This window comes from Anoplophora glabripennis, unplaced genomic scaffold, assembly GCF_000390285.2.
Source record: "Anoplophora glabripennis isolate ALB-LARVAE unplaced genomic scaffold, Agla_2.0 scaffold822, whole genome shotgun sequence".
Taxonomy (NCBI): Eukaryota; Metazoa; Arthropoda; class Insecta; order Coleoptera; family Cerambycidae; genus Anoplophora; species Anoplophora glabripennis.
This window is the reverse complement of record NW_019416970.1, coordinates 74,557-98,454: the sequence shown is the minus strand read 5'-3', so window position 1 is coordinate 98,454 and position 23,898 is coordinate 74,557. Positions and strand designations below refer to the sequence as shown.

Genomic DNA, 23,898 nt, shown 5'->3' with positions numbered 1-23,898 from the left:
AATTTCCTGTAATACTGGCAAAACTATTTAATAATTGGCATACTGATAAAAAAAATCGATATCATTTTAAGGGCGTCCTACCCCTAGTCCAGTCCTTACTGGATTACCAATTTTATATTTTTACCAAGTAAAGATAACAATAAAGGAAAATCATGTACCAAATTTGGTTGCTCTATGTTAAGGCATTGCTGAAATATTATTGTTTTTCAAAATTTAACACTTATTTTTAGAGGCCAATATCTCTTCAATGGTACATCCCAGAAAAATATGTTACGTAACAAATCGGCATATTTTAAGATTCTCTACACGTGCCTGTTCTGTGTCATTAGAGTTATGAAACACCCTGTAGAACAAACTTAAATGATCTCTAAAGTTATTGACATATTGAATTCATGTTACAGATTCATGAAAACAATTGCAGAGCTATTATAACTTTACTCTCAAACATATCCCAATTTCTAAATGTAATAGCCAGTGGTCCATTTGCTAGAAGAGGCATTGGCTTACTGTCGTTTGAAAGATTCTTAACCATTGTTTTTATTGGAACTACTGAGGAATTCAAACAAAAAGTGAAAAGGTGCTATAAGGTAAATTTTTTTATCACCCTCCTAATTTGAATTCATTATTAGTAAAAATGTAGTTATAAATACTAGCAGTTGTGAATATTATGTACAGGGTGTTTCAGGAAAAGTGGTAAATATTTTAGTATTGGTCACTTCAATAAAAAAAAAATTCATATCAACTGTCCAATTATCAATGGTCACTGAGATACGGCGATTTTATTATATGCACAATACAAAGCAATTATCTAGTAGGCTGCCAGAAAACAATTGTAACTTAGCAGCACACATGAAACTGTAGAACCGGGCAAAGATTCTCAGTAAGTGTTCACATAATACCTGAATCAAATTTTTTAGAACACGGATTGGTTACAATTGTTGTTTCATCAGTCAGCAGCTATCTCCGCACCTAAATATATTTGGGAATTGCTGAAGGATGCTGTTTATGGGGAAAAGTAAACACCCAAGGTGAGTTAATGGCTCACATTATGGCCAGTGCTATACAAATAAAGGAAGTCCAAGAAGAATTGTAAAGCACATTTGTTCTAGAGAAGTGAAGTGTGTTGAGTTAGGTAATAAACTAATAGTATGTTATGCAGCAAGATAAAAATACCGAGAAGTTTACAAATGAAAAAAACCATTTTTTCCCAAGTTGAAAATACTTTTTTCTTTGGGAGAAGATTCAAAGAAACCTCTTTCGCACATTCCAGTATCCTAGGTACACCTAAATTTTCATTAGATTCCATTTTTACAGAGTTTTCAGCAAATTGAATCACTAGTGAACTAAATTAGCAATATGGCGACTAATATTTGACAAAGTATCCATGACTACATCAATATATCCTACTTACCTACTTTGCTTTATTTTCCAAATTTGATTTGAATAATTTCAAAGCACAAATTAATAATTAAATGGGGGATTTCGGATGGAGAAGATATAGCATGTTTTATTCGGATGAAAAGTGTCTTTTCTGTCTCGCAATTTTACATCCGCTCGGCTATGCTATGCTTTGCCTCGCAAGTACTAGATTTGCTCACCACTTTTATTCCTAATATAACAATATACTAGTCTACTCATATAATTTTATGTTTTGTTTCCACATCACATTTTATTCAAAATGGCCGCTATCACATAAGATTACATTTATCAATATCAGTTTTTTTATATTTTTGAGTTTGTACAAAACATGTTTCGTTAACTTCATGCAGATTTTAGTTTAGTGTTTAATTAATTAAAAAATTTCCAAATTAATTTTTGTGTCCTAAGATGATAACAGCATTTTCGGCTTGAGAGAAAAAATGTAACTTTCGTATTGACTACAACATGAAAAAATTCTTACTTTCGCGTATATAAATAAAAAAAAATATTTAGGCAGTAATTCATGGTGGCTATATCTCAGTAACCATTGTGAATTGGACATGTCAATATGTATTTTATCTGCCCCCACTGTAGTAAATAGACTATTAATATGTACATTGTTTTTAAGGAGGTAAATGGATTTTACCGTAGAATTGGAAATGGCTATGGACAACGGGAGGTAAGTGAGTCAACTTACCTCCCTAGGGAAAAAAGCCATTTCGAGTTACAAATGCATCTTTTATGAACAAATAAATAGAAATATTTGATGAACATTACATTTTATTAATTATTATGAATGAATATTTATAGTAATTGTACAGTTATTACTTTTAGTAACATTTATAAAATCTGGATAATTATTCCCCTCGCCTTTACTAATTCTCACATTTTTCTCAAAATGATTTGACCGCTCCATTTCAGTCACTGGAGGTTCAATATTATCTGATTGATCCATTGAAACAGCATGATGCGACCTACTACTAGAACTTGGAGTTCAAGTGTTATTGTAAATAATCCTGTTGGCTATTTAATTTTTGTTACTTAAACTCTCAGCAACATAACTTTCTACAATTGTGGCTCATTTCCATCCACCATGTCTCTTGATTGGTAATACATCAACTCCTGTATTAGCCAGTAACGTTGCCGATGTTCTTCGGAATGAATGGCTTGTATATGTTTCAGGATGTTCTGGTTTCAAAAACTGTGAAATCTTATTAGGAATCATAGAAAGGGTATTCTTTCTGACTGATTCGTTGTAACATCTACCTGCTTGGTAGCGCATAAAAAAGAGTGAAATTTCAGTTTTAATTTCCAATCTAATCTTGATATACTTCTTGAGAATTTCTAGGTGAGAAACAGAATCCAGACGAGAAGTAATTGTAAACGTACGTGACAGCATTTTTAGAATCTGGAATTGTAACTACAACAATGTCATTGAAATTTTTGAAATTGACGTCCAAAATAAATTTGGATAACTCATCAGAACGGCATGCTCCTGCAGTGCTAAGACCATCACTAGCTTCATTAGCAAATATGTGTTATCAGGTGTTTGAACGAGAAAATCGTTGACTTGTTCTCTTGTAAAAACATTTGACTTTTTAGGTGTATAGCCGTCATTCTTACATTTCAAAAATGCTCCCAGCTTGGGGTATTTTGATATATCCACGTTGTCCTCTATGAAAGTAGTTGACTTAATCATTGAGTATTCGCTCACCGGTGACTTTAAAGTTCTTGACTTCTCCATGAAATATGCCAGCAGTGACATTTCAGAAAAACCACTATTTTTGTTCTGGCACCATTATTTGAAATTTCTATATGCTTGTCTGTAGTGCACTTTCGACTTCTTGGACAATAAAAATTCGCAGGCATCATTTGCTGCACTTTCTATTTGAAAATCACTCATTTAGAAATAATAATTCAAAACCAGCAAAATTGCAACTTTTATGTAGCTTTGTTTATAAACACCTTAGAAACGACAAAATCCAAACAACCAAGACGTCTGCAAGATTTCGAATAATGTCAAATTGAATTGATTAAGAAATGTCAAAAAGTAAACCCCAATCTTTATATCATGGACCATAAAGAACATCGAGAGCAGATAAAATGTTATACACCATGCAGCAGTTAATTATAATTTACCTCCTTTATGGTGTAAATAATTCTTTTTTCTTTATAATGAGCCATGCTATGATATAATTAAAACATTTGCTATTCGTCCTGAAACTCTGTATCTAGGAAATTTATTTTACACAAATTGATAAATAAAAATGTTACTATTTTTTTAATTTGACATACAGATTAGCTAGAAACCTATGTGCCATACTTTGGATGAAAATAGATTAATTTAGATCAAGTTATTTTAATACAATGTTGTGGCTTAAAAAAGTTACAAGCCTTTAAAAAAAATTTTTCGTTTCAATGGCATTGTGTGTAGGAAGATTTTTGGAGTAGCCGAAGGTGAAGATATTTTTATTTTTTTACTGAAACTGGAACAGGTCGCTAAGGATAATGTAAAACATTTTTTTTCTCGTATTTTTTTGTTTGTGGAGATTTTGAAAAATCAGTTGCTTTATGAAATATCATTTTATTTAATGTAAAATAGGTATACTACATATTGCTGTAGTCGGGGAGGCTGCCTTCCTGAAAATGAGTAATCAAATCCCTAAACGCGTACTTAAGTATGGGGTAGTATATTTAATGCAAGGATCCGCCTATCGCAAACAGGGGTGCACAAAGCCTCTGATTGGCAAACTACCACACCTACGCCGTAAAATGTTGTTTATTTGTGAAATGCAACAAGCAGTTTTACATAGGATCTTATGGAAAACAAAACATTTTGCCAAAATTTAGTCTTTACTCACCGTTAATACTGTTTACTTCCTGTTACAATCTCATATTTAAAAAGTTTTAGTATTTTTGTGAAAAATCTGGAACTAGCTTTCAAAATCTAACCTTGTCTAGAAAAGTTATACCAAGTGTGGATTTTTTTACCGGTATGTAAACCATTTGCTCAATTTATTCAAAATTATTTTGTTTATGTGATTATTGCAAAACATTGCACATTCAACAATTTTATGTCGAATTCGATTTTTATTTAAATGATTTCATAAATTACCTCTTTACTTTATCTTCAATTACCTTAACATTTGCTACGTGAAAGAAGTTATACCTATCATCGATCTGTGCTCAATTTGCAACTCTAAATAATATCTTTTTCCAAATTTACTGGGATATTATCTCAAACTAAGGAAAAAATGTGAAAATGGGAACAAATAACACTGACTCACAAAACTTCTTCACTATTGAGAAACAATGGTTCTGCAAAATATACAATAAAAATTTAATCTGTATACATACAGTGTGTCCCACTTAAGCATTAGCCACCCATGTAAAATTGTTATTTGTTGACCGATTTGTTTCAACTTTTTTTTATTTGATAGATCTCAGAAAAAGGAGTAGAATGTATAATTTCGGTATTTTTGTGATCTAAGCCATAGCCAACTGAGATGCGTTTTATAGGAATAAAAAACGAGAAGTAATATTAGCGATTTTTTTTCGACAAAAACTGCAACGGATTCTTATTCAGGACTATCTAAAACCCTACTATACCAATTTTTGTTGTGATAGAATGCAGGGTGTTGCAGAAAATTAAACCTTAATTTTTTTAACCAACTGAAGATTTATTTATAAACCACATGCATTATTTGAATATTGTGTAAAGGAAACATCATTATTATTATTATTACAAAGAAAAAAAAATGAAACATTTATTTAATAGGAAAATTCATAGAGTGTTTTCAATTATTAACTATTTAGTAGAAATATTATTATAACCTTCAGTTTAAAAAATTATTATATAATTTTCTACAGCACTTTGTGCAAGCAAAATCTAATTTTAACATTAGACTTATTTATACGTATTTGGTTATTTAACTAGAAGTACACGATTGATGAAGAAGGCTGTGGAAACAAACAATGTAACTTCTCAACAAATAACAGCTGTCACTGCTAACAATAACTTCTGTAAAACGTCACAAAACAATGGTTAATTGTTCTTTACAAGAAAAAACAGAAATTGTGCGATTAGTAGGTGATGCAATACGGTCATTTCGTAGCTGCCGTAGAATTTAATAGAATTCATTCTGGACGAAATATTCATCATACTACAGTTACGACTATTAATAGAGTTTTTGATGAAACTGGAAGTGTAAGTAAAATTCCCAACTAACATCGTAATCTTGTGCTTCCAACAAACCAAATAATTCTTAACTATCTTAATGAAAATCCGCGGTCGATCATTAGAGACGCCAGCATTAATTTAAATATATCTAGAAATCAAATTTGGAGATGTTTAAAAAAATTGGAGGAAGGCATACAAACCCAAATTTTTTCACAGCCTAGAAATAGGAGACAGAGAAGGAAGAATGGAATTTTGTTTCTGTTGAAAAATATTTTGTACACTGATGAAGCTACAAACGGTATTGTTTCTTTGCAAAATAGTAGTATGTGGTGTGAAGAAAATCCGCATTGGGTTATACAATGCAAAAGTTGAATATTTGGTATGGCATTTTAAATGTAAAATCAATGGACCTTAACTATTTTGAAGAAAATTTAAATATGGATGGTTTTTGGAGATTCCTACAAAATGAATTTATGGACAAAACCGATGACTTGCCTCTAAATGATCGCCTTAATTTACATGTACAGCTAGATGGAGCACCTGTCTATAATTCGATCATAGTGAGAAACTGGCTAAATGAACATTTTTCCAATCAATGGACTAGACGTAGCAACCCTTTAATTCATTGGCCACTGCGGTTTCCAGATCTCACACCTCTCGATTTTTTTTGTGAGGAGCTGTTAAAAATAAAGTTTATTTTAAGAGGCCCCAAACGCGAGAAGAACTTTGTGAACGTATTACAGACGCATGCCGTAACATTACTAGGCAACAGTTATGAAAAGTAACAATTAATAGTCGTCGACGTATTGAAAAGTGTTAAATCATAATAATAAGTTTCCTTTATTACTAATTTGAATAACATTGATATATATATATTCAAATAATGCATGTGGTTCGTAAATAAATCTTCAGTTGATTTAAAAAATTAAGGTTTAATTTTCTGCAACACCCTGTATTGTATCACAACAAAAATTGGTATAGTAGGGTTTTAGATAGTCCTGAATAAGAATCTGTTGCAGTTTTTGTCGAAAAAAAATCGCTAATATTACTTCTCGTTTTTTCCTCCTATAAAACGCGTCTCAGTTGGCCATGGCTTAGACCACGAAAATACCGAAATTATACATTCTACTCCTTTTTCTCTGATCTATCAAACAAAAAAAAGTTGAAACAAATCGGTCAATAGATAACAATTTTACATGGGTGGCTAATGCTTAAGTGGGACACACTGCATAAATATGCCTTGTGAGTTGACATAATAACATATAACAGAAATTTAAATCTACTTTCTATCTATTATTATCTATCTCTTATTAAGAAAAAAAAAACAATAACTTGTAACATGTATTTGTAATATTTTGGTAAATGTATTATTATTATTATTTCTTTAATTCACAGTGGTGGCGTGGCTCTTTTGCAATCAAAGAGAAACTGGAATATTAAAAAATTTTTTGCTTTTATTTAATGATAGTAAGAAATGTATTTATTTTTAAATTACAAAAATATAAATACAGTGAAAATTGGTTATAATGACATTGCTTTATGTGACATATTGGATATAATAACAATGGAATTTGGAAGTCCCGATTAAATCATATAGAAATACCATATTAAAAATATTAGGACACCGTTTACAACGACATTTCGAATTTAGCGACACGTTTTTATATACATTTACCATAGAATCTATCGGTTATAACGACCAATAGTGATATACGGTCTTAAAACCAATGCACCGCTGTTTCGCCCGCCCCGCCGGCATTCACGCTTTTGACACCAGTTAGTACGTTTGGGACAAATTACGACTTATCTACGCATATAGTTATATGTATTAATTACCACTTTCTATCACGATCTCAAAGAGAAAAGTGTTTAATAAAGAAGAAAAATCACATTTAATATAGAGACTAAAAAACGGAGAAACTAATGCAACCAAACAAAAGAATATGGCATATCACACTACGATTTAAACAATTTGGAAGAATAGAAATAAAATAGTCTCTATTTGAAAACGATTAATTGAAAATGAAGCGCGTGAGATCTTTTGAACACAAAGTAATACATGTATATACTTAAAGACTTTTATTTTAAATTTCTCATTTTTTCTATAAAAATTTTAAATAAAATATATTATAGTTGCTTATTACGTCTATCGGTTATAACAACCGTAAACAAATGGTCCGTTGAAGGTCGTTGTAACAGATTTTCACTGTATCTCAAAAAGTAAAGTACTTAAACCAGTTACAAATGAGCCCTAACACATCTTTGAAGGAATACGCATCTTACTAGTTGCCGTGTATAATGTAGTTTTTTTTTATTTAGGTCCATGTAATCGAAGAGCAACCAAAAAAGAAAAAGCCAGACAATTGGTTGGCAAAAGCTACTGTTAAAGCTGGTGGCAGAATTTTAAGCTACTGGTGTTTTAGTCCAGGATTTGGGTAATTTTTTTTTGATATATGCTTACATGGTAGTAATGAAAATGTTTAACTGATGAAATTTGGGGGTTACATAATTTATTGGTAATCTGAATATACCGGGTGTTTAATTAAGGCCGGCCACCGGCTGTTATGGGAACCTATTGGCCCTACAGGTTCGGGGAAAAAATTGTTATAATAAAAGTGGCCATGAAAATTTCACTTAAATTATTTTCATTTTCCACAAATCTCCGCAACTGATTAAGAAATTTTTAAAATTTACTTTAAATGAAGAAATGCCGTACTAACATGGATATATTTTTTATCAGTTTTAATCGATAGTTTATTTCCTAAAATTTTTCCTAGTGACATTTTTTATTTCCTCGATTAATAAAGGTGTGGGATAAGTTTTTGTCATTAATTTGAAAAAATGCTGTATTTTCGGATCACTTTAATGGATTCTTTTCCAATTAGATTTGTTTAAAATTACAATACCTTACAGATTTAGTAAATGTTTTGGTAATGGCAAAAAGTTTGTTAATAAAGGTATAAAATGGTGATATGTTGAAACTTAACCTATTTCTTAATTTTTGTTGGAAATTTTAAATGGAACGATATCCTTTTTTCTAAGTCATTATAACTAACATTTAGTTAAAATAAAACTGGTCAAAACCGCATCTTGATATCTCAAACCGTTTAGGAAATATTTAGATTTTTGTATTGTACCTAAAGAAGGAGAATAAATTTTCATCTACTCCCGTATCATTTCGAAACAGAACATATATTTATTTGCTGTTTCGGTAATTACATGACTTGTCAGTGCTGCGATAAACAACTACTCCGAGAGTTATGTGCACCTACCGGCGTTGAATTATACTCGCAACACCTAGTGCAGCATTGACAAGTCAAACATTGTGTTACACCGTCTGTGGGTGGCACTCGTACAACAAAGTACCTGCAGTTAGCAGGTCGCTTCCTACTGTAGCCATTTGAATGGCACAGTTGGGAGTCCGCACGACAGATGGAACCATTGGCTCCCGCGTACAATCGGTAATTACATATTATTTTACAAAAACCGGCCTCCCTTTCACACTTCAATCGAGGCTAACATGATTAGTATTCGAAGTATTTGAAAAAGAAAGAGATTTTTGAAATCCGTTTTTGTTTAATTTCAGGTGATATTGAAAAAAGAAGAACACTTTCTCATGGCAACTTTTTGCCCTCTATCGAATGGCATAATCAATTTTTGTATTTAACATTTCGTCTCTCCAGGACCATCATCAACTTCATTTTTTAAAATACGATCCTGGAAATTTTATAACATTTTTTGCAAGCCATTATGACCCCCAATACTGTATTGCCTCAGCCCTAACCAGATTCAGACGTTTTGTCTCGAAAAATTCATCTTCAATGTATTCTTTCCAAATTTATCTAAATTTCTTTTAGATTTACAGGGTGTTAAAAAAAGAGTGTAAAATATTTAAGGAGGTAATAGTATGAACTAAAATAAGCAGAAAAGTCTCAATAAACATGGGTCCGCAAAGTAACGGTTGCGGAGATATGGAATGTTTTATGTTTTCTAGCCCCTTTTTTATTTTGCAAAAACGTTGTGTATTTTCTTATAATAGTTGGTTGATGTTTAGTGAAATAAACAGTACGTATTTGACAGTTGTTCTCAGTGCACAAGTTTTCTTTCGCTATGGCTGGTTACTCTAACGCAGAATTAACAGACATGCATTTCATGTATGGTCGTGCTAATGGGAACGCCACCGAAGCGCGACGTCTTTATGTTGACGCTTATCCAAATCGCCAGATTCCTTCACAACGCATGTTTGGAAGAATTCACCAAAGATTGCGTGATACCGGTTCCTTGAGCAAACAGTGCCATTTATCCGGAAGACCAAGGTCGGTATCCACTCCTAGAGCAGAAGAAGAAATTCTAGCACTGGTAGAGCAGAATCCAGGTACGAGTGTGCGGAGAATATCAGCCGAGGTAGGAATTAGTGGTCCTCTTGTTTGGAGAATCCTTCACGAGCAACTGCTTTATCCATACCATGTGCAACGAGTACAGGCCTTAAATCCAATAAATGATCATCAAGCACGTTTGGTTTTTTGCCGCTGGTTTCTACGTCATGATGCTGAAGACCCTCGTTTTCTTGCAAACATTCTTTTTACTGATGAGGCCGGGTTCACAAGAAATGGAGTGTTTAATTTTCACAATACGCATATTTGGGCCGACGAAAATCCTCATGCTCTAATAGAATCTGGACATCAGGCACGTTTTTCATTAAACATTTGGATGGGTATTGTAGGTGACAGGTTTCTAGGTCCTGTTGTTTTACCAAACCGATTAACAGGCGCTGCTTACCTCAACTTTCTGCAGAACACACTGTATGAGTTTTTGGAAGACATTCCTTTGAATCAGAGGCAACAAATGTGGTTCCAGCATGATGGTGCTCCAGCTCATTTTTCCATGGCCGTTAGAGAGCATTTACACCAAACTTTTCCACATAGATGGGTAGGAAGGGCCGGACCTGTTTTATGGCCTCCAAGATCGCCTGATCTGAACCCTCTAGATTTCTTTGTTTGGGGATATTTGAAGACATTAGTGTATGGTACTCCTGTAAATAGCCTGGAAGAGCTGCAGCTACGGATTAATCAAAAGTGTCAAGAAATCCAAACCAAGGAGGGTGTTTTCGAAAGAGTTCGAATATCGTTGAGACGAAGATGTCGTGCCTGCTTGGAAATGGACGGAGGGCACTTTGAACATCTTCTGTAACTTTGTTTTTTGTTTGTTAAAAGCTTCCTTTGTCGGTTTATTCCTAATAAAATAAAATGTTTGAAAAACGAATAGTGGTCAATATCTCCGCAACCGTTACTTTGCGGACCCATGTTTATTAAGACTTTTCTGCTTATTTTGGTTCATACTATTACCTCCTGAAATATTTTACACTCTTTTTTTAACACCCTGTATATGTTTTTTGAATTTTCGTACACTCTAAGTGTTGTTAGACCCTGTGAAATCCACCTAGTTATTTTAAACTATTACCGGAACAGCAAGATATCTAGATTAATAGTGAGTTTTAGGTAAAGTTCAGATATACATATTTCAGAAAATAAATTTCTTTTGTCATTTTTTGATATGTAAATAAATGTTTACATTTTTGTTTAGATTCATTCGATTTTTTTTACGATTTCTCCTATTGATAGTATACGCATACATATCTGCAATACGTTTGCAATAAAAAATATCATGTTTTCACTGTAAATAATCAAAATTAGTTTTAAGACCAATTTTATTTCTCAAATTTTCAATTACTGAAAAATGACTTGTCAAGAAACTACTATTTTCGTAAACCAGGAACAGGCGTCTTTTTTGGGATACTTGGTAAATACGATTTCCTTCGCATCTAACTTATCGGAGTGCTTAAATTTACTTTCAAATAAATGAATTTTTTTGTATTTTGTTTTAAGGATACCATTTCCTTTATTAGAAATAATGATTATAATGTTCACTTTTAACGTTTGTGTTATTTCTTTCTTCGTGTTTTTTGTGACTGCAAAAATGCAAAATAAACGTAGAAAAAAAGAAATAACTGTAAGAAACAAGTCATTTTAATTAAGCACTCCCAAGGGAACAGGAAACTTATATGTCCACGTTGTTGTTCCTAGTTACGTTAAAACCAGTTTATTCACTAACCATTTACATTTTCAGTTATTTGAAATTTGCAAAATAAATAAACCTTTTCTTCCAGTATTTACATAAAACGTGGTATTTTTTATTGCAAACACATTTCAGTAAGAGAAATGGAGAAAAATTGAATTACATCGATTACAGCGCTATTTATCATAAATCTATAAAATTGTTTCAGACAAATCCTATGTATTTTTAGCCATAGATTTCGAATCTTATTTCTCGGCATATTTTAAAGTTTGAGGTTAAAAAAAAACACCCGTTATATTAAAAATAATAATATTTTAACAAATTTTGAAATTTCCATAAAATCATGAATATAAAAAGTTTAGTTTTTAAAACTTGAAATTTCTCCAACCATTCAATCATTCCTATTTTTATTTTTAGTATGAATATGTTTATGGATAAAGGCCTGAAATGTGTTATACTGACAAGTGGCACTCTAGCTCCTTTGCGGCCACTGATTTCTGAATTGGCAATAAACATTCCAGTTTGCCTTGAAAATCCACACATTGTGAAAAATAACCAAGTTTGTGTGAAAATAGTTTCTACAGGACCAGATCAAGAGATACTTAACTGCAACTACCAAAATAGGTAATTTAATAAGTAGGTTTAGGTTTTAGGTGGATAAGTTGTTGAAATTAATTTTATATTTAGATTTAGGCGATAGGTTATTAATCCTATAATTGTTTTATTATCATACAGTGAGTGAATGAATGTAAAATTATTCACTACTTTCACGACTACTGCACTAAAGAGATAATATTGGGGTATCACTAAAATGTCAGGACAAATAAGTATTTTTATAAATGGAACAGCATATTTTTAAATGCNTTTCAGAAAATAAATTTCTTTTGTCATTTTTTGATATGTAAATAAATGTTTACATTTTTGTTCAGATTCATTCGATTTTTTTTACGATTTCTCCTATTGATAGTATACGCATACATATCTGCAATACGTTTGCACTAAAAAATATCATATTTTCACTGTAAATAATCAAAATTAGTTTTAAGACCAATTTTATTTCTCAAATTTTCAATTACTGAAAAATGACTTGTCAAGAAACTGCTATTATCGTAAACCAGGAACAGGCGTCTTTTTTGGGATACTTGGACAATGCGATTTCCTTCGCATCTAACTTATCGGAGTGCTTAAATTTACTTTCAAATAAATGAATTTTTTTTTTATTTTGTTTTAAGGATACCATTTCCTTTATTAGAAATAATTATTATAATGTTCACTTTTAACGTTTGTGTTATTGCTTTCTTAGTGTTTTTTTGTGACTGCAAAAGTGCAAAATAAACGTAGAAAAAAAGAAATAACTGTAAGAAACAAGTCATTTTGATCAAGCACTCCCAAGGGAACAGGAAACTTATATGTCCACGTTGTTGTTCCTAGTTACGTTAAAACCAGTTTATTCACTAACCATTTACATTTTCAGTTATTTGAAATTTGCAAAATAAATAAACCTTTTCTTCCAGTATTTACATAAAACGTGGTATTTTTTATTGCAAACACATTTCAGTAAGAGAAATGGAGAAAAATTGAATTACATCGATTACAGCGCTATTTATCATAAATCTATAAAATTGTTTCAGACAAATCCTATGTATTTTTAGCCATAGATTTCGAATCTTATTTCTCGGCATATTTTAAAGTTTGAGGTTAAAAAAAAACACCCGTTATATTAAAAATAATAATATTTTAACAAATTTTGAAATTTCCATAAAATCATGAATATAAAAAGTTTAGTTTTTAAAACTTGAAATTTCTCCAACCATTCAATCATTCCTATTTTTATTTTTAGTATGAATATGTTTATGGATAAAGGCCTGAAATGTGTTATACTGACAAGTGGCACTCTAGCTCCTTTGCGGCCACTGATTTCTGAATTGGCAATAAACATTCCAGTTTGCCTTGAAAATCCACACATTGTGAAAAATAACCAAGTTTGTGTGAAAATAGTTTCTACAGGACCAGATCAAGAGATACTTAACTGCAACTACCAAAATAGGTAATTTAATAAGTAGGTTTAGGTTTTAGGTGGATAAGTTGTTGAAATTAATTTTATATTTAGACTTAGGCGATAGGTTATTAATTCTATAATTGTTTTATTGTCATACAGTCATACATTAATATAAAATTATTCAATACTTTAACGGCTACTGCATTAAAAAGATAACATATACTATTTTGCAATCCACATTTAAATATTTTCCACTATGCAATATATTGTGCACTAAAATGTTAGGACAAATATGTATTTTTGTAAATGGAACAGCATATTTTTAAATATGCAATCTACATAAAATTTCACTTGGTGTATGAGTTATGAAGATTTTCTAAAAATTCATTTTTGGAGAAAGCAATTGAATATGCAACTTGTATAATGTTTTTTTTTTAAATAATACCCTGCATTTATGAAATCTGTAATATTCTTATATCAAAAATATAAAAATTTCATGTTTTTTTTTTAATATATTTTTTTCCTAGATAAAGCTTTTCAGTTATTGACAAGTAATTCTAATCTATTATTGAACTCTTATCATGTCTTTATTATTAAAGTAAATTAAATTGTAATAAACGGAAACACTTCACTTCAAAAAATTATTTTTGGTAACTCATTATATTCTAACTCCCTTATCTTTTTCACTTTTTTATCTAGGAAAGAATAATATCGGGAAATTTTGTTGTGATATCAAAAAATTATATAAAAAAATAATTGACTTGCATTTCTCGAAGACTGATTTTTGTTTTTTTTTTTGGAATTCTCTCCTTTTTCTGATTACAGTGATATACAGGGTGGTCCGTAAGTAATGGTCCATAAAGACATACTAGATTTTTTACTTCAAAATATTACGATTGGAGCCAATATGCCTTAATAAAATGTTGNTAATCCTATAATTGTTTTATTATCATACAGTGAGTGAATGAATGTAAAATTATTCACTACTTTCACGACTACTGCACTAAAGAGATAATATTGGGGTATCACTAAAATGTCAGGACAAATAAGTATTTTTATAAATGGAACAGCATATTTTTAAATGCGCAGAATCTACAGGGTTAACTATCACTTAGTACATACATTTTAACCACGCGCTCAGGAAGGCCTAAAAGGTAATAAAAAAATTATTTCGGAATTTTAGCTCGATGTTTAAAAAATGGGGCAAAACCCCCTTTATTCCTGGTAAATCGGCGGTTATGAACTGTCAACCGACATCATTTCATTCAGCTGTTCAGCAATATTTAGCGGCATTGACATTTTGCCGTTGTAGAAACGATAGAAATAAACATTTTTCATTAATACCTATTTGATAGATGTTAATCCAGATAGTTGCATGTTAGCTACGCTGCGGTTGCGTCATCCCAAACATCGAGGCCCGACCGCCTTAGATTTGGAATGTGCTGACATTATAAACAGTTTAGCTAGAACTTATATATACAGGTCCCCAAGTAAAAAGGGACCATTCATTTTTTACTCTCGAGCTATATACGTTAATGTACGACTGTTCTCAAACAATATAACAATTTACTTTTGTCTGTTGTATTTTTTTATTGTTTAAAATTATATTTTCTACATGCAGAATTTTACATTTGCTCTTAGTTCCGTTATTGCATACTCTCAAAACAACATTTTTGCAGATCCGTTAGGACTACACAGTAACAATAAAACACCACCACGCACAATTAATTAAAATGTCCATTGAAGTCAATCGGAATTTAACGAAAGGAATAATAATTGAAAAATCGGAATGCACCAGTCACCCGCGTCTTTAATTTGATGTCCGATATCCGTAGCGGCGTTGAATTTGCATTCGACTCACCAAAAACATCGTAAACAACTGGCCCTTTAGATTTGTTCACATCGCATGTTCTTCACGTACATTTTAATTAATCTTGAATTTATTGCATACATTACAGTGCCTTGATAACTGTAGTGTACGTAAACATAACCTGAAAATCGCGAGACACAAGTTGATCTAGTGGCCTGGATACGTACTGCCGAATTATTACAGAAAACTGTAAATACCTCGAGGACTTACAGCTTAAAATAATAGGTACTAATTATTTTATGCTAACATATCGACGATGTTTGTTTTTATTTTTATTACTATCACTATTTAATTCCAGAACAACAAAAGAAGTTTAAAAACAAGATGTCTGAAGTGCACCTTACGATACTTGCCTAGAGATGGGGCTGTTTCAAATTTTCAATAGGTGACTTTACGACTCACAGAACTGTTGAGTTTAAATAATTTGTCGCTTTGTTGGTGTTTGTGTTTTTGTTCACGTACTTACGTTTAGTAAGTAATTATTTGTGTTTACTATTATTTATTAGTGTAAAACTCTACAAGGATATTGAAAACGAATTTTGTAAATAAAAGTTTTTCTTCAAATGCGCGGATAATCGATACACGTGGCAACGCGGCGCTGTTTCACTACCGTTGCCGTATGCGAAATTCACATCTCGCGTCTGACGGACGGTCATAGCCGTCGTGAAATAGGGGTTTCACCGAGGTTTGGAAAACAAATATTTTCAGCTTTAAAAACTATTTTGGAAATTTTTTGAACGTCGATTCTGTTAAATCTTATTTTTCTCTATCCTCACTTAAAATTTATGTACTACGTGATAGTTAACCCTGTATGTAAAATTTCACTTAGTGTTTGAGTTATGAACATTTTCTAAAAATTCATTTTTGGAGAAAGCAATTGAATATGCAACTTGTATAATGTTTTTTTTTTAAATAATACCCTGTATTTCTGAAATCTGTAATATTCTTATATTAAAAATATAAAAATTTCATGTTTTTTTTTCAATTTTTTTTTTCTAGATAAAACTTTCCAGTTATTGAAAAGTAATTCTAATCTATTATTGTACCCTTATTATGTCTTTATTACTATAGTAAATTAAATTATAATACACTGAAACAGTTTACTTCAAAAAATCTTTTTATGTACAGGCTACTCAGTATAATCTAACTCCCTTATCTTTTTCACTTTTTTATCTAGGAAAGAATAATATAGGGAAATTTTGTTGATATCAAAAAATTATATAAAAAATAATATTTTTATATAATTGACGCATTTCTCGAAGACTGATTTTTGTTTTTGTTTTTGGAATTCTTCTCCTTTTTCTGATTACAGTGATATATACATGTCTTATATTTTCTTTGACAGTTTGCACAATGTTTTAATTTATTTACTGACCCTCCACAATGGTTAGTCAAGATTGCTATGAAACCAGTGCATATTTATGGTTTTTCTCTATTATATTTACTAGACAGGCTAAGGAAGCACCTTCACAACATGAAGTGTGAAACACCTCTTTGTAGGGGTTGTGGACAGGAAGATGAGACAGTACTACATGTGTTATATGAATGCACTGCTGTCTATGGCCTATATTAGAGAGATACCCCTGAACAACGTCACCACCATTTTCTCTGTATTAGGTTGGTTAGCGGTTCAGGTGGATTGATCTAATGGGAGGAAGTACAAGGAACCCAATGGGGCCTAAGTGCTGTAGCTTTTTGAATTATAGGGAGTAGAAGGAACGAGAGAAAGGGGGCGTGTCTCTACTAAAACTCATTAATCGGTATTCTCTTAAATGGTGTTCTATTGAGTAATGATAGAAGAATTGTTCCCTATTTCTTCTACTGATATTTTTGGGGGAACAGGCAGGGATCATTAAACCTAACCCTATATTTTTGACATGTTTGACAAATTACGAAGTCCATAATCTGTCTGTGATATCTCTAGTTACTGTTTGTGGTGATATCTTTCGAGAACTTTGAGGAAATGATCGTATAATTTGTGTTTACTGGACGGACTGTACACGGATAAATTAATAATAGAATATAATGGATCTGCCTAATTGTAGGATGAAATAATCAACAAAATATTTGTTAAATTCTTCCCAGTTAGCCCTCATTTTCTCTCTAGTGTAGCTGGGTGTTAACTTTCCAGTGTACANACGTTCATACACTCAAAAATATTATAATTATTACGAAAATTCAATTTTTAATTTCCAACTTTGACACCCTGTATCTTTTTTGTTATCAACATTTTATTAAAGCATGTTGGCTCCAATCGTAATATTTTGAAGTAAAAAATCTAGGATGTCTCTATGGACCATTACTTACGGACCACCCTGTATACATGTCTTATATTTTCTTTGACAGTTTGCACAATGTTTTAATTTATTTACTGACCCTCCACAATGGTTAGTCAAGATTGCCATGAAACCAGTGCATATTCATGGTTTTTCTCTATTATATTTACTAGACAGGCTAAGGAAGCACCTTCACAACATGAAGTGTGACACACCTATTTGTAGGAGTTGTGGACAGGAAGACGAGACAGTACTACATGTGCTATATGAATGCACTGCTGTCTCATCAGTAAGAGAATCTGTGTTGGCAGAATGTTGCCCTTCTATTAGAGAGATACCCCTGAACAACGTAACCACTATTTTCTCTGTATTAGGTTGGTTAGCGGCTCAGTGGATTGATCTATTGGGAGGAAGTACAAGGAACCCAATGGGGCCTAAGTGCTATAGCTTTTTAAGCTACCCTCCCTAGAATTCCAGATTCCAGGGCCTCAATTCTTGAATTACAGGGAGTAGAAGGAACGAGAGAAAGGGGGCGTGTGTCTACTAAAACTCATTAATCGGTATTTTTAAATGGTGTTCTATTGAGTAATGATAGAAGAATTGTTCCCTATTTCTTCTACTGATATTTTTGGGGGAACAGGCAGGGATTATTAAACCTAACCTTATATTTTTGACATGTTTGACAAATTACGAAGTCCATAATCTGTGTGATATCTCTAGTTACTGTTTTGTGGTGATATCCTTCGAGAACTTTGAGGAAACGATTGTATAATTTGTGTTTACTGGACGGACTGTACACGGTTAAAATAATGATAGAATAAAATGGATATGCCTAATATGGTATTGTAGGATGAAATAATCAACAAAATATTTGTTAAATTCTTCCCAGTTAGCCCTCATTTTCTCTCTAGTGTAGCTGGGTGTTAACTTTCCAGTGTACATTTGTTTTTTACCCTCAATATATTTTATTAGAAGTTCTTTTTCTTTAGAACTTACTGGATTTAACTTCGGTTTTTTATTAATTTCCATTTTCTTTCCTTTTTAGACTGCACCCGACACTGACAAACAAATAACAATAACTCTAAACAAAGGACCGCTTATTTCATGACTAGTTCATTGCTAGTTTTTATTCTACCGCCTGTTTACAGCTTTCTGATTGGACGGTACCTACATTTGACAACATTGTTCCTCAACTCCTGTGAGAAGTAATAAAAATTATTTCTTTAATATTGTCTTAATAACCAATGGTTGTTTGCAAAATATTAGACAAAAGTTATTATTTTTGATGCATGAAGCTCATGGTAAAAATGCTGACATTTATTTCTGGGACATCCTGTATACAAGGCATACATAGGTGGTCTATCCACTTCTTTCAGTTAAGTCTTCCTGAGGATGTAAAATCTTTTATCTGTAATGATTTGACTTAAGGTACTAAACAATCTAAGCTAATTAATCTACATACTTATTTTATATAGATTATTGCACATCTAAAAGTTTTTCAATTTCAATTAAAGATTAAGTCCCCTCTCCACTTTTTGGGTTCTGTATATGCCATTAAAAAAGTAATTGCAATTACCCTCAATAAATCGATCATGTCCTTTTACCCCTCAATGATAGACCCCGCAGGTACCTTATGGAAAATGGCTTTCAGCCAATATTTTGAAACTTTGGATTTGAATAGTTCTCGAAGCGTAGAAAAAAAGTTATCATAGGCACTAAGCTGAGAAAATTATATTTTCCGAGATATAGTCGATGAATGCTAGGAGTTGTAGCACCACGAGGTATAAATTAAAGAAGACTCTTAGCTTATAAGGTCAAATGAAAAGAAGCCGTACAATCTGTACCAAACACATGTTCCTTACTTTATTGGGGTCACTCAATCCGAATCTGCCATCCATTCGGCTGTGCGAATGAGTTTCAAGGTCACATCAAGATCAAATGAAGGTCATTGTAAGATCATTGTAAATGTAATCTGTCCCAAACATATGTAATCGTATTATAATATCTAATGCAATTATTAATTAATTATTTGCATTATATGTAGCATTTAATAGTGAATCATCTGGGTACTTCACATGTGGTTGATGGCGGGCATAGCCTAGAAACCAAAAAACACTGGCTACATGAGCACAAGTTCATACTACTCTCGCCCTTGAGTAACACGTGCAATAATATGCTAGGATTGGACCATTATCTTGATCACCATAATTATCTGTCTTCATCCACATTGACATAACTAATGAATATTTGATGTCTTGCAACATTTCGGAATCTTGAGAAAATTCGTACTCTTAGAAGTCCTGGTTCATTCAACTGAAATTCATCATCATTTTCCCTAAGCACCTTCTGTATACTGTATACCCTGTATAGCATCTGTATACCCGAATGGATGGCTGATTCGGATTCAGTAACCCCCGATAATCTAAGAAATATGTGTTTTGGACAGATTGCACGGCTTCTCTTCATTTGACCATACGATGAGTCTTCTTCAATTTATACCTCGCGGTACTACCTTTCGGCGACTATATTTGGAAAAATATAATTTTCTCAGCTTAGTGCCTATGACAACTTTTTTATTTAAGCTTCGAGAACTATTCAAATCCAAATTTTCAGAACTATCGGCTGGAAGCCATTTTCCATATGGAACCTGCGGGNGTTTACTGGACGGACTGTACACGGTTAAAATAATGATAGAATAAAATGGATATGCCTAATATGGTATTGTAGGATGAAATAATCAACAAAATATTTGTTAAATTCTTCCCAGTTAGCCCTCATTTTCTCTCTAGTGTAGCTGGGTGTTAACTTTCCAGTGTACATTTGTTTTTTACCCTCAATATATTCTATTAGAAGTTCTTTTTCTTTAGAACTTACTGGATTTAACTTCGGTTTTTTATTAATTTCCATTTTCTTTCCTTTTTAGACTGCACCCGACACTGACAAACAAATAACAATAACTCTAAACAAAGGACCGCTTATTTCATGACTAGTTCATTGCTAGTTTTTATTCTACCGCCTGTTTACAGCTTTCTGATTGGACGGTACCTACATTTGACAACATTGTTCCTCAACTCCTGTGAGAAGTAATAAAAATTATTTATTTAATATTATCTTAATAACCAATGGTTGTTTGCAAAATATTAGACATAAGTTATTATTTTTGATGCATGAAGCTCATGGTAAAAATGCTGACATTTATTTCTGGGACATCCTGTATACAAGGCATACATAGGTGGTCTATCCACTTCTTTCAGTTAAGTCTTCCTGAGGATGTAAAATGTTTTATCTGTAATGATTTGACTTTAGGTACTAAACAATTTAAGCTAATTAATCTACATACTTATTTTATATAGATTATTGCACATCTAAAAGTTTTTCAATTTCAATTTACAGATTAAGTCCCCTCTCCACTTTTTGGGTTCTGTATATGCCATTAAAGAAGTACTTTATTATATCTGAAGTAATTGCGGTCTGGGTAATGCAATTACCCTCAATAAATCGATCATGTCCTTTTACCCCTCGATGATGGAACCCGCAGGTACCTTATGGAAAATGGCTTTCAGCCAATAGTTTTGAAACTTTGGATTTGAATAGTTCTCGAAGCGTAGATAAAAAGTTATCATAGGCACTAAGCTAAGAAAATTATATTTTCCGAGATATAGTCGATGAAAGCTAGGAGTATATAGCACCGTGAGGTATAAATTAAAGAAGACTCTTAGCTTGTAAGGTCAAATGAAAAGAAGCCGTACAATCTGTACCAAACACATGTTCCTTACGTTATCGAGGTCACTCAATCTGAATCTGCCATCCATTCAGCTGTGCGGATGAGTTTCAAGGTCACATCAAGATCAAATGAAGGTCATTGTAAGATCATTGTAAATGTAATCTGTCCCAAACATATGTAATCGTATTATAATATGTAATGCAATTATTAATTAATTATTTGCATTATATGTAGTATTTAATAGAGAATCATCTGGGTACTTCACATGTAGGCTTGCCAGGTCTCCGGAGTTTTCGGGTTTTGATGGTACATCTCCGGGCTCCGGATTAATATGTCATTTCTCCGGGTTAAGACGTCCTACCCCCAAAATTTATTTTCCTGAGATCTGTTTTTTTTTAGACATCAATTTGTCAATTGAGCTGCTGTAGACCTTTTTTTTTTTTATAGATCGATTTCCTCGTGAACGATTTGACTTCAAAATTTTTTTTTTTTTTGGAAATCAATTTCTCCGGGTCTGTCATGAAATAGATCTGGCAACCCTATTCACATGTGGTTGATGACGGGCATAGCCTAGAAACCAAAAAACACTGGCTACATGAGCACAAGTTCATACTACTCTCGCCCCTGAGTAACACGTGCAATAATATGCTAGGATTGGACCATTATCTTGATCACCACCATAATTATCTGTCTTCATCCACGTTGACATAACTAATGAATATTTGATATCTTGCAACATTTCGGAATCTTGAGAAAATTCGTACTCTTAGAAGTCCTGGTTCATCTATATGTTCATCCAACTGAAATTCATCATCATTTTCCCTAAGCACCTTTTGTATACTGTATACCCTGTATAGCATCTGTATACCCGAATGGATGGCTGATTCGGATTCAGTAACTCCCGACAATCTAAGAAATATGTGTTTCGGACAGATTGCACGGCTTCTCTTTATTTGACCATACGATGAGTCTTCTTCAATTTATACCTCGCGGTACTACCTTTCGGCGACTATATTTGGAAAAATATAATTTTCTCAGCTTAGTGTCTATGACAACTTTTTTATTTAAGCTTCGAGAACTATTCAAATCCAAATTTTCAGAACTATCGGCTGGAAGCCATTTTCCATAAGGAACCTGCGGGGTCATTTGACAGACATTCTGTATAAAAGTTATATTATAATTTAACGGTATCTTGTAAGCTTGATGGTCTTTTTACATTTGAACCTATTTTGTTCCTAGAGGTAATATAAAATATATTGCATCAGTGGGAAGAAGTATATTGAATCTTGCTAGAATAATACCTGATGGTTTACTGATATTTTTTCCATCATACCCCATAATGCAAAAATTCCAACAATATTGGCAAGAATCTGGACTTTGGACAAATATAAGCCAGCAAAAGGTAGGATCCTTATTTACAAAATATTACTTTACAATATTACAACTTTTTTTGACTAGTTATATTCAAACTGTTAAAAAATATATGTTTTAAAACAGGATATTTTCACATATCATTTCACATCTCGTCGGTCGATAGCTGCACGGTTTAAGGCGTCAGTCCTTTAATCGTGTGCAAATTTCTGCCCGGGTTCGATTCCCGCGGCCGGTAAACCGTAGATTAGCTATGCTTGTACGGAGGATTGGCACCCTCTGTGAAGGTGTGGTAGGGTGGAAGAATGTTGGCTTGGGTAAATGTGAGAGATTGACACCGGTTGGCATTTGACCACCCTCCTAATTAATGAGGTTTTCCAGGTTTCCCTCATTCCTGCACTGAATGGTGGTTAGGGCCTACCAACATAAGTCGTTCCTGGGCGCAAATGCGGCCTGCCTAATAATAATATGCCGCCTCCTCTCCCGCACAAGTCTCTGACTTATGGGCTAATTCTCGTAATTAGAATGAGGAGTAGAGATATTATTATTATTATATTATTATTATTATTATTTATTCATTCACCTCTACTATAAATCAATCAACAAAATCTACTACTGACAAAAATCATACTAATGGGCACAAAAGAGTGTTTTCTACGAAAACAAAATTATTATAGACATTTAATAGCTGAAATATTTTGGGTTTACNGTGCTATGTTTTGCATTAATAAAGTTCATCAGCAATCGCATTACATAAAATTTGATCAATAATTGGTTCATTAAATGTATTGGTATTAGGTATCATAAATGAGCATTTTCACTGTTGATTTTATTTATATAAATTGTTAAACAATATAATAGAAAACTAAAAATATTATTTATTTATTATTAATATGTTCTGCATACTATGTTTAAAAGTTTTTAAACAATATTTTGGACTTATGTAAGTTTTAAAGTGTACATAATAATATTTTATTTAATAGA

The 23,898-nt window shown here is 32.3% G+C and overlaps 1 protein-coding gene across 2 annotated transcripts in view; it reads left to right on the top strand.

Moving 5' to 3' along the window:
• LOC108911555 (regulator of telomere elongation helicase 1 homolog) overlaps positions 1–23,898 on the top strand; it is a 39,496-nt gene that overhangs the window by 5,339 nt on the left and 10,259 nt on the right. For both annotated transcript variants that reach the window (XM_018716530.2, XM_018716529.2), the window contains exons 3-6: positions 402–587; positions 7,919–8,034; positions 12,092–12,298; positions 22,783–22,945. In XM_018716530.2, coding sequence (XP_018572046.1) covers positions 402–587; positions 7,919–8,034; positions 12,092–12,298; positions 22,783–22,945 — 672 coding nt within the window. The remainder of the gene's footprint in view (positions 1–401; positions 588–7,918; positions 8,035–12,091; positions 12,299–22,782; positions 22,946–23,898) is intronic.